The sequence below is a fragment of the Panicum virgatum genome, chromosome 4K (assembly GCF_016808335.1).
Source record: "Panicum virgatum strain AP13 chromosome 4K, P.virgatum_v5, whole genome shotgun sequence".
NCBI lineage: Eukaryota > Viridiplantae > Streptophyta > Magnoliopsida > Poales > Poaceae > Panicum > Panicum virgatum.
Window position 1 is genome coordinate 20,324,459 of NC_053139.1, and position 9,903 is coordinate 20,334,361.

Sequence of the window (9,903 nt, forward strand, 5' to 3'; positions counted from 1 at the left end):
CTTTTTTGACAAATGAGTGTTAATTTGCGAGACGAATCAAATGAGCCTAAATTAATCTATGATTTGTTACAGTGATGCTACAGTAACCATCCGCTAGTTATGGATTAATATACTTTATTTGATTCGTCTCCCAATTTAGCCTCAGAATTCTGTAGTTAGTTTTATAATCAGACTTCATTTAATACTAATAAATATTAAGATTCTTTTTGATGTGACATAGTTTGAAGTTTAGTCTCTAGAACTAAACAATCTCTCGGACTTTATCTATAGATAGATATAGATAGATACGTATTTTCCACTCCCTCAATTCAATTTCACTACAGCCACACTCGATTTTCCACACCACATCTTGGCTATAAAAACCCCAGCTCCCCCAAAAGGCAAAACCCCATTCCTCCTCCCCTCGTCACCATCGCCGTGGCCATGGCGGACACCGGCAACGACAGCAGGGCGCTGGTGCCCGCGCGCCCGCGCGCCTATGCTGTGGCGCTGCCGCGGACGCGGAGCCAGAAGTGGGAGGTGGAGTACGCGCGCTACTTCGGCACGCCGCGGCGGGACCCCTCCGCGCCGCCGCCCCCCGGGCTCCGCCACATTACCCGGGGCGTCCAGCGCCACCAAGGCACCTGGCTCCCCGCGTCATCCCCCGCCGCGCTCTGCATCACGCGCCCCACCCTCCCACCCGCAGTCCCCGTCCTCACCGTCTCTATCGGCGATGTTGTCTTCGTCCGTACCGAACCCCCCTCCCTTCACCCCTTCCTTGTTAATACTCAGGTCGTGTGTTTTAGTCGTGTGATGGGTAGATCGTTTAGGTGTCTGCTTTTTTTGGGCGAATTTGGGGAGAAGTTGTCCTGGTTTGGGGTTGAGTTTTTTTTTTTGGCTTAAAAAATGGCCTTGTGCTCAGGGTTAATGTTGTCCTCGAACACATAACTGAGGATGTTGATTTTAGTGCGCTGCTTGATCCCTGTTAAAACTTGATTTTCTTCTGGCTTGCCCTCGATAATTTAACCACCGCATGTTCCTAAGAGTTAAAGCTTGAGCTCATTCCTGCCTGACCGGCTGACCGAGTAATTTACTAATTTGTGTAATGTTACCAGAATTATGGTCTTGGGTGTGTTATTCTCCTGATTTTTTCGGTTTTCCATGTGGTTTTTTGATAATTTGTATTACCTATATGTATCGTGCTGTATGGGTTTTTTCCGGGATCTGTCAATGCTTGCAGCAATTAACGTCCCAATTTCGTGTCTGAGCAAGTTACATGGCCCTGGTCCAGTTGTGATTTCTCAATATATGAAACGAGTCGGTTCAATTTTTGGGCATGTGATGTTCCTGATTCTGGATGAATTTGTTTCCGATAGGTAGGCTATTTTATTATCAGCCTGGGTTGCTATGTTCTCCTTAATCATCGTTGCCTATCTTTGTTTAATGTGCTGTAACCTGTGTTGATGCTCCATTGTCTCAGTTTGCATAGTTTTTATTATTCTAATATATCAATGAGTTTTCCAATTATCATGCATGGTTGGATCAGTGATATATCTATTTCTGCTGTTAAGTTCTGCAGACAAATGATTTCTCGTATATATTACACATGTATTGCCCTCATTATGCTTTCCAAATTTCTCTCTTTTTTTTTGAAAGCTAACTTTCCAAATTTCTCTACGGATTGGTACTGAGTTAATGAATGCATAAGCTAGCTTGGCATGTTTGAGGCCTTCCGGATGATGAAAGTTAATATTTATTATATTGGTGTCTTTAATTTATAAGAGGGTATGGCTTGTCTAACTGAATGTCTACAATTGGGTAGTTGACTTGTCTCATTGTTGCATGATTAGATTTCCTCGCAAAAGTTCATTATGAATTTTGTTCCATGACTGACAAGTGAGCTCTGTGCTATTGTGATTTATTGATTGTTTTGCCACTTGCGTGAAGTTAGGCCTTTATTTATGAATACTCAGCCATTTTTGTGTTGTGACTTGTCCTGTATCTTGTATCTTGTATCAGTTCACATATGTGGATGCTTAAAAGTACTATGTTTTTATCAGTAACTCCTATACGGTTACTTAAGTTTTGTTTTGCCATAATATTCCTTTTCTTACTGAACTACTTTCCCATGGCACAGGAGGAGCACTTTGTGTCGATTCTCAACTTTTCATGGCCTCAGGTTACTTGTGTGACGCAGTGCCCCATCAGAGGTAGCAGGGTGATGTTCATGAGCTTTTGTGATAAGTCTAAACAGGTACGTCTTGGTGTACCATAAGAATATGGCATGATTCTACCAACTGGTCCGTTGAAACAAATGATAGATAGTGTCGTCGAGATGCGTATATGCATACATAGTTTGGTGGTCACTTTTCTAACAGCAGAAATTTTTACGATGCCTATGTAGATCCAGAAGTTTGCTGTACGTTTCCCACAGCTATGTGATGCAGAGTCATTCTTAAATTGTGTGAAGGTGAGTTTTGATGCAGGGTCTTTCTCAAATTGTGTGAAGATGAAACCTGTTATTTTTCAGATACATTCAAATGCCATTTTGCTAATCCTGTGGCCTTCTATGTGCCCCTATGTGCATTCCATTTGCAATGGATGCATTATGTTTCTTTGTGTTCTCTTTTCATGTTTACTAGGATACTGTATCCTCTCTTTTTTTAGACATATTTAGCAATTGAAGTGTATGCTACTGTAGTATCATTTTTTTTTAGATAAAGGACAAACTGGCCTCTATATCCACATGGTGGATATATACACCCAGCTACTGTAGTATCGGGCACTGTTATGTTTAAAAGTGATATCTGGAGGCATCGATGAATTTCATGAGAACATTTTGTAATTATATGATGACAGATGTTGATAGCTCATCTTGCATGCCTGTTTGAAAATTTTGAAAAAATGTAATTACCATTATTTTGTTGAAAACATGAATTTCATTCAATGGGAAAGAAATGTATCATCAGACAAAAATGTTTTGGAACAATGAGGTTTATTTAAGTACTGAAGGATCCCCAGCAGTTGTAAGTCAACAATACTTGTCACGTACTGACAATACTTGCATTAGTAGATTAAAAAAAAACTTAGTGTTTTTTTCTCAAGTATTCAACATAAGTATGTTTTTCATTTTGTTAAACAATACATGATAGTTGAATATTGCAGTATGTTTTTCTGAAGTTTTTCCTACATTCAAACCTTGATGGATCAATAAATGTAATTTTTGTTACACAATACATGCCAGCTTAATATTCCAAATGATTGCCAGCTGATGCGAGATTAAAGCATTTCAGATGCTGTTTAGGGTTTTCTTTTTGCTTTGTAAAAGGTTTTTGAAGTACTAACTTAATGTATTTACTTGATATAAAGGAGTGTTGTGAAACCATGGACATCATACCATCTGGAAGTGATTATGTGTGTGAAGATTCATCAGCATCTGAATATATTGCTTCTAATGGACTTCACCACAGGTAAGGGTAGAACTGTTTCAGGTTTGTAAGTTGCAAAATGTGTTTGTTTTCTAACATATTATGTTGTACCTAGGCCTGATGATGCTTCAAGCTTTGAGGAGCAAGCTTCTGATCACATGATAGAGGCACCAACAACAAGCTACCATGAGGAACCGTACCTGCCTGATATTGAACCTCTCAGTGGTAGCAACACTAATAACAGCTACTCTGGTTTCCCTCCTAGTTTCAGTCAAATGTTGACAAATTGTTCAACTGCGAATGCACAAGGTAAACTAATTCCCCATGAAGATTCACATATTATCTTTATTTTGATTTTGTTAGTCTACCCCCCTAATAACACAATGTAAATCAGATACAGAGGAACCCTATCCAGTGGGTACAACAAATCATGCCCCTCAAGAGGTAATGCTTGCATCTATATTTGAAAATCCTGCAAACTGTTGCTGCTAAGAATGTTGATATTTGTAAATTTTTCAGGTATATGCACTGGATACTTCTCATGATGGTAAGGATAACCTCCAGTTTATTTGTGAGCTTACTCATATTGATGTATTTCCTCCCTTGATATGTAAATTTTTTTCTGCGGCTGCAGTTGCCGCTGAAGAAACGACTGCTGATAAAGGAATACATGCTGGTGAGGGAATTGATACCAGTATATTAACAGGTGACATAATGGCACGGGTAAAGGTACCATTCTTGTTAACAATCTTTTGGTTGTTTTTTCCAGTTGTCAAATATTTGTATCTAGTAACATTATGTGTTTTGCGTCTGCAGACATATATGGCTGATGACTCCTTTAATGGTATGTTTTCTCTTACCCCCTTCATAAGAAAATTAATCATACAATGGTTTCTCAGCATTTCCATTACTCATACTTACTAATCAGGAATCCAGCATTTGTTTTAGTTGTTACCCGTACATGAAGTCCTTCCCCATTTTATGCGCTGGTGTTGATTTGGTGCTTTTCTTTCTCTAGATATGTTGTTCAAGCTTGAGAAAGTCATTGATGAACTTGGCGGTGACATGTCGCTGTAGATAGTGAAACCTCTTCTGTGCTGAAGGAAGGCCTTAATTTGTCTCCGGTCATATATACTATGTAGTAGTAATAGTCCACGTAGTGTCCATTGCAACTACTGCGCCTGCCAAAAACATCCTTGTCTGTTCACGGGATTGGTAAGGAAAAATACGAAGTATGCACTTCTCTGGCTACCTACATTATGCCTAGATGCAATGCAGCACCGCAACTTTGGACACCGGCTGTGTTTGTAAGCAGTATCTGTATCGTGGTTATATATGTGCTCTCTACTGCCTATGCATGACTTTGTTTATATGGGCGTTGAAGTTTTGCTATGCTTTTTATGAGCGGGGTGTGGTTGTTTATGTAAAGCTCATGTTGCCCATCATGTGCGACGAACATCTTCATGCTTATTCATTTGTTGAGCTTCAACTTCAAGGCAAGGGTAACCTGATGGCCGTCGAAATCTGATGCCCGTGCATCTGTTTCTTGGTATCTAGGCTCGCGTAACAGTTATATCAGCCCAAGTGCGCGCAATGGTGCTGCGCCTGGTGCTGCGAGGGATAGCGGGTGCTGCGAGGGATAGCGATGTTGGTCAACATGGCTCTCTCAACCTGGGGAGAGAACGCAAGTGCTCAACCGCCTAGAAGGCCCGACCCTATGGAACAAGTTGTTTGGTCCCGGGGTGCGGGGGAAACTCTTAAGGTGACCTTGCCATTTCAGGTTGGCCATGGCAGGGCGAAGCGTGCTGCAGTGCCAACTAGGGGTGGTAATGGACTATGACCTAATAGTTCTTTCATAGTTCACTTTGGCTTTTAAATTTTTTAGCTCAAAATTGTACTACCTCCGTTTTTAAATATATGTCGCTTAGGACAACCTATTTAGTTCAAAAATAAACTAATTTGCTTATCCTAAACGTCATATATTTAAGAATGGAGGGAGTATAGGATTAGAGTTCGATTTTTTTAGAATCCAACTTTTAGATTATCTAGACCAAATTTGACAGCGCTTTACTGCCAGCTTGCGCCTGTGACAGCACGGCCCGCAGTCGGAGGGTTGTTGCTCCTCCCATCTGGCCGTGCATACTTCTTTAGGCGGGGGAACTGTCGGACGACCGCGAGGGCAGCAGGGGCGAAGCCAGACCACGGGATCACCGGGGTCTTGTGCATAAAAGGATTGGGGTCATAATAATAGATACAGTAACTTTTCATTGATTTTTTCAAAAAACGTCGGGGTCGGCAGACCCCGGTGGCAAAGTGTAGCTCCGCCACTGGAGGGCAGGGCGCTGCCCTTTCTTCCTGAGAGGAAGGGAGGGCCCTCATTGTTGCTTTGGTTGGTGGCACCTGTTTGAATGCAACAGTACAATGGTTGTATATTGGTCCTGTTTGGTTTAGTAGCACTGGGTACTGTAGCAACTTTGACTATCAATTAGAGATATTAAATAAAGGCAGCTTACAAAACTAATTCCATAACCAATGCGCTACTTCGCGAGACAGAATTTAATGAAGCTTTTGACCGCATAATTAGATGATGGTTACTGTAGTATTATTGTAGCAAATTATGGATTAATTAGGATCATTAATTTTTTTGCACAAAGTTGAATCTATCTATGAAAAGGTTTTGCAAATAAACATCATTTAGTACTCCATGCATATAGGATTCTCTTCTAGCGCTAGGTGTGCTAGAGTGAACCAAATAAGGCCATTTACGTGTCGGATTCTGAGATGATTCTGCAACGCATTACTGTAACCAGCCAGTAGCACATGATTTTGCTGAATTTCTATGAACACATCAACATGTTAATTGATTTCAGCTGGATTCCTTATGGGAGATTCAAAGGTGAGACTGTGCCTTGACAAAATAAATTAATTAAAACATGTAGCATGTTGGCAAATACATTTTCCAAAGCAAAGCAAAGCAGGTATATTCCTACTAATTAGGGTGATGTACGTAGGTAGTAGTAACACGGCCGCTCCAACCCCAAGGCGGCGAGAATACTGGCCTCGATCAGTGAAAACCACGGAAGAATCCGTTGATCAGATCGCCCATCGGATGGCGAGGGAACGGTCGTGGCGGCCGCCGCTGCCGGAGCCACGGGAAGTGCGGCTGCGGCCGGAGCCACGGGAGCTGCTGCTGCCGCTGCTGCTGCTGCGGCTGCGGTTGCTGCTGCTGCTCCTGCCCGTTCACCAGCCGGCACTGCTTCCTCACCTGGCCCTTGTCCGCGCCGATGAGCACGTCCAGCATGCCCACCTTCTGCATCGCCTCCGCAAACTTCTGCTGCCACATGACCTCGTCGCGGGCGAAGGCCTCCACCATCGCCCTCGTCTGCGCGTCCTCGATGAGCGCGTTGTCCGAGGTCAGCAGGCCGCGCCTCGCGAGCAGCTCCGAGTAGTAGGCGGTGTCGAGGCTCTCCCCTGTTCGCGCGTCGAACTTCACCTTGGGCGCCTGCTGCGGGTCGTTGTTGGGGTTCTTGGGCGGGCACACCTGGCGGAGCCGCGCGGCGTAGTCCGGGTCCAGCGAAGGGTCCACGTCGGCGTCTTTGGAGAAGCCGTAGATGCGGTTGGAGAACATGAAGCAGTGGGCGCCGCCGATGGAGTGCGCGCCGGAGAGCGCCACGAGGTCCTCCTGGGTGAGCCCCCGCTGGCTGAAGAGCTCGGTGAGGCGCGGGACGTGGTGGCCCGGCACGGGGAAGTTGCCAGGGAGGTCGTCCATGTTGGAGCGCATGCCGTCACGGCGCCCGGCAGCGACGTCGTAGCTGGGGAGGCCCGCGGCCACGGCGGCGTCGCGCGCCGCGAAGGCGAGGATGTCGGCGCACGAGACCGTGCGCGGGCACATGGACTCCACGGTGGACTTGGCGATGTCGATGGTCCTGAGGCCGACGAGGGTGAACCCGTTGGCCGACGACTCCTTCTCCGGGACGTCGCCGGCCGGAGACTCGTCAAGGAGGATGGAAGCGTCGCAGCCCTGCACGCACGCACAGGCAGGCAGGCAGGCCGGCCGGCCGGCCGGCGGCACAAGCATGGACGACGGTCAGGACATGCATGGTAATACGGTGCTGTATGTGTGCATGTCATGTCGGCATGATACACATGTGGATCGGAGCAAATAAATAATGTCCATTAATTACCGTGATGAAGCAATCGTGGAAGAAGAGGCGGATGAGGCCGGGGGCGATGCCGCGGTTCATGCCGATCTCATTGTTGACGACGTTGCGGATGGCGCCCTCGGCGTCCGGGCACGTCTGGCCATAGAACCCAACCTCCAGGCCGTCGACGATCGACGCGTCGACGGCGCCCCGGCGGACTGCCGACGCAAGCAGGGCGATAAGGAACAGCAACCGCGGCATGACGAGTTCTGGCTGCGCGCGCGCTTGTTAGCTCGCACGACTGGGAGAGCGAGCGAGGAGGCGGAGTTGGGTGACGCTGAAATTAATTGCTGCAGAGGCAGGCAAGCTTAACGACGAGCTTGATTGCAGGGGAGAAGCCACGCAATGGCCTCACATTGTTTAGCCGCTTCCTTTTTGTATAGACCCTACTAATAATAGGCGCCAAAGGTCCATTTTGCGTCGCTCCTTGCCATCCATAGATGGTACTAGTTTATAATAGTGTGGACAACCGAACCATTTTGCAGCAGAAAAGAAATTCTCGAGCGAACTGCAGGACGAGAAAAAAAAAGGCTCCGAAATCTAAAATGAACAACCAAAGTGAGAAGACACAAAAGTGAGCAGCATACGTAGTGGCAAATCGCTTTGAACATAAGTGTTGGAACTTGTAGCAAGAGAGCATCAACCAAAATACTGCAGCAACCACACGAAGCAGATAACTAATCATGCTTGGCACAGATGATGAGATGAGCATACAGGATAATCAGAATGAGAATATAGGATGCTTTGTTCCTTGTTCATTGTTGGGCTGGACCACAGTGAAGCAACTTGTAATGCGCTCGGACAGGTCCACGGCGGTTAATCGGCCGGCGCCGGCGTGATGGTCACAACCGCACAGGGTTTATTGAGATCAGCCAAACTTAGATGCAAATTTCAAGCTGCCAACATAACAGTGCTGGTTCTTGGGCACGCTAGCCTGATAAGTTATCTAGCCAGTATAAAGGAACTCTTCCATTGACATTGGGACCTCACGATAACAGGGCTGATTTTCTTCCACTAAGGTAATGAATTCTGTACATCAATGAGGAAAATCTCTCTCCAGTTACGGCAGAGGAACCACCTCACGGCAGCTACGGTTGTGGAAGATACAGCCTTATGCTGGTCACGAGCAGAGGCTTCGGTAGTGTTCCCGAGAAGATAACAGAATTTGTGTCGATCACGACGGCACCGATAAACGTAGTTCCTGTATCACATGGCCGAAATTGTGTACGCTCGAGTATGCAAATGCATCAGCAAGGCGACGAGATCGTCAGCGCTCCCACCCCGCAAGAGGAACCTCTGAATACAGATGGATGACACCAAGCCACGTACGTGTCAGGTGCCTCTCCATGCACCCATCCCACGCGTCGCATCACGCCCGATCCAGGCATCCAGCGCCTTGCTATAACAGATAAAGGCCGCCTCGTCATCGTACCCGTGCTCCACGCCACGCCTCTCGCCTCTCGGCACGCCATGGCCACGGCATCGGCGCGGGCACACGGCGGCGACGGCCACCAGCAGCAGCCGCCGCCGCAACCCCACGGGCTGCGATACGAGCCCCTGCGCCGCATGCAGGGCCTGGACCTGAAGGCCGCGCTCCGTGCCAGCAGCCCGCGCGCGCCCACCGTGGCCACGGCCGCGCTCCTCGTCCCGCTGGGCGGCGCGCTGCTGGGCGCCTCGGGGCTCGCCCTGGCGGCGACACTGGCGGGGCTCGCGCTCGCCGCGCCGCTCCTCGTGCTCTTCAGCCCGGTCATCGTGCCCGCCGCGCTGGCCGCGGCGCTCGCCGTGTCGGGCTTCCTGGCGGCGGGCGGGCTCGGCGTCGCGGGCGTCTCGGCGCTCGCGCGTATGGCGGGGCGGCGGCGGCAGCGGCGGGGGGCTCGCCGGGATGGTGGTGCAGCCGCTGGACCACGGGGAGAAGCGGCGCGGCGCGGAAGGCCCCGCGGCGTTCGTCGGCCACCGGCCCCGGGACATCGATATCGCCTAGGCGCCCGGCGTGTCCTCGGTGTTGGAGGGTCTGATTTGGATAAGCGTGATCCATTACTCCAGCATGTTGTAGATTCTTGCTCGGATCATATATGATGTAAATGTTGTTTTTATTCACAGCTTAGAATAAAAATGGATTTGTGCTACTTGAAATAAGGCTCTGTTTAGTTTCAAATAAGTCACCAACTTATAAGTCAAAAAGTACAAAAAAGTGATTTATTTTGCCAAACATCCCAAGCTTATAAGTCACCCCAACTTATAAGCAATAACTAGCTCCACCCAACTTAAAACTTATAAGTCGCCACTTTTCTTGT

General features: G+C 47.5%; 2 protein-coding genes and 1 pseudogene across 3 annotated transcripts; 2 read left to right on the forward strand and 1 right to left on the reverse strand.

Annotated features, from left to right (window-relative positions):
• The first annotated feature begins 384 nt into the window (after nucleotides 1–384).
• On the forward strand, nucleotides 385–4,808 carry LOC120703441 (protein POOR HOMOLOGOUS SYNAPSIS 1-like). Of its 2 annotated transcripts, none has more exons than XM_039987539.1 (10): nucleotides 385–723; nucleotides 2,117–2,233; nucleotides 2,384–2,449; nucleotides 3,349–3,449; nucleotides 3,523–3,716; nucleotides 3,802–3,851; nucleotides 3,927–3,954; nucleotides 4,042–4,136; nucleotides 4,224–4,251; nucleotides 4,426–4,808. In XM_039987539.1, exons 1-10 carry the CDS (start codon nucleotides 424–426, stop codon nucleotides 4,482–4,484), a joined length of 1,038 nt encoding a protein of 345 aa, XP_039843473.1. In that variant the 5' UTR covers nucleotides 385–423; the 3' UTR covers nucleotides 4,485–4,808. The 2 variants fall into 2 exon arrangements, with proteins under 2 accessions (XP_039843473.1, XP_039843472.1); XM_039987538.1 differs by having other exon boundaries at nucleotides 386–723; nucleotides 4,036–4,136.
• A 1,486-nt stretch (nucleotides 4,809–6,294) lies between these two features.
• Nucleotides 6,295–7,922, reverse strand: LOC120705125 (peroxidase 5-like). Its single transcript, XM_039989638.1, has 2 exons — nucleotides 7,592–7,922; nucleotides 6,295–7,428 (listed from the first exon to the last, which is right to left on the reverse strand). Exons 1-2 carry the CDS (start codon nucleotides 7,808–7,810, stop codon nucleotides 6,472–6,474), a joined length of 1,176 nt encoding a protein of 391 aa, XP_039845572.1. The 5' UTR covers nucleotides 7,811–7,922; the 3' UTR covers nucleotides 6,295–6,471.
• Nucleotides 7,923–9,065: 1,143 nt separating this feature from the next.
• LOC120705126 lies at nucleotides 9,066–9,701 on the forward strand (annotated as a pseudogene).
• Nucleotides 9,702–9,903: the final 202 nt, after the last annotated feature.

Bases quoted from the DNA above. Each gene is read 5' to 3' on its own strand.
- LOC120703441 (XM_039987538.1), top strand. From the start codon at position 424: ATGGCGGACACCGGCAACGACAGCAGGGCGCTGGTGCCCGCGCGCCCG. The intron at 724-2,116 runs GTCCGTACCGAA...CCCATGGCACAG, and splicing joins CTATCGGCGATGTTGTCTTC to GAGGAGCACTTTGTGTCGAT. The intron at 2,450-3,348 runs GTGAGTTTTGAT...CTTGATATAAAG, and splicing joins CATTCTTAAATTGTGTGAAG to GAGTGTTGTGAAACCATGGA.
- LOC120705125 (XM_039989638.1), bottom strand. From the start codon at position 7,810: ATGCCGCGGTTGCTGTTCCTTATCGCCCTGCTTGCGTCGGCAGTCCGC. The intron at 7,429-7,591 runs GTAATTAATGGA...GCGTGCGTGCAG, and splicing joins TCCACGATTGCTTCATCACG to GGCTGCGACGCTTCCATCCT.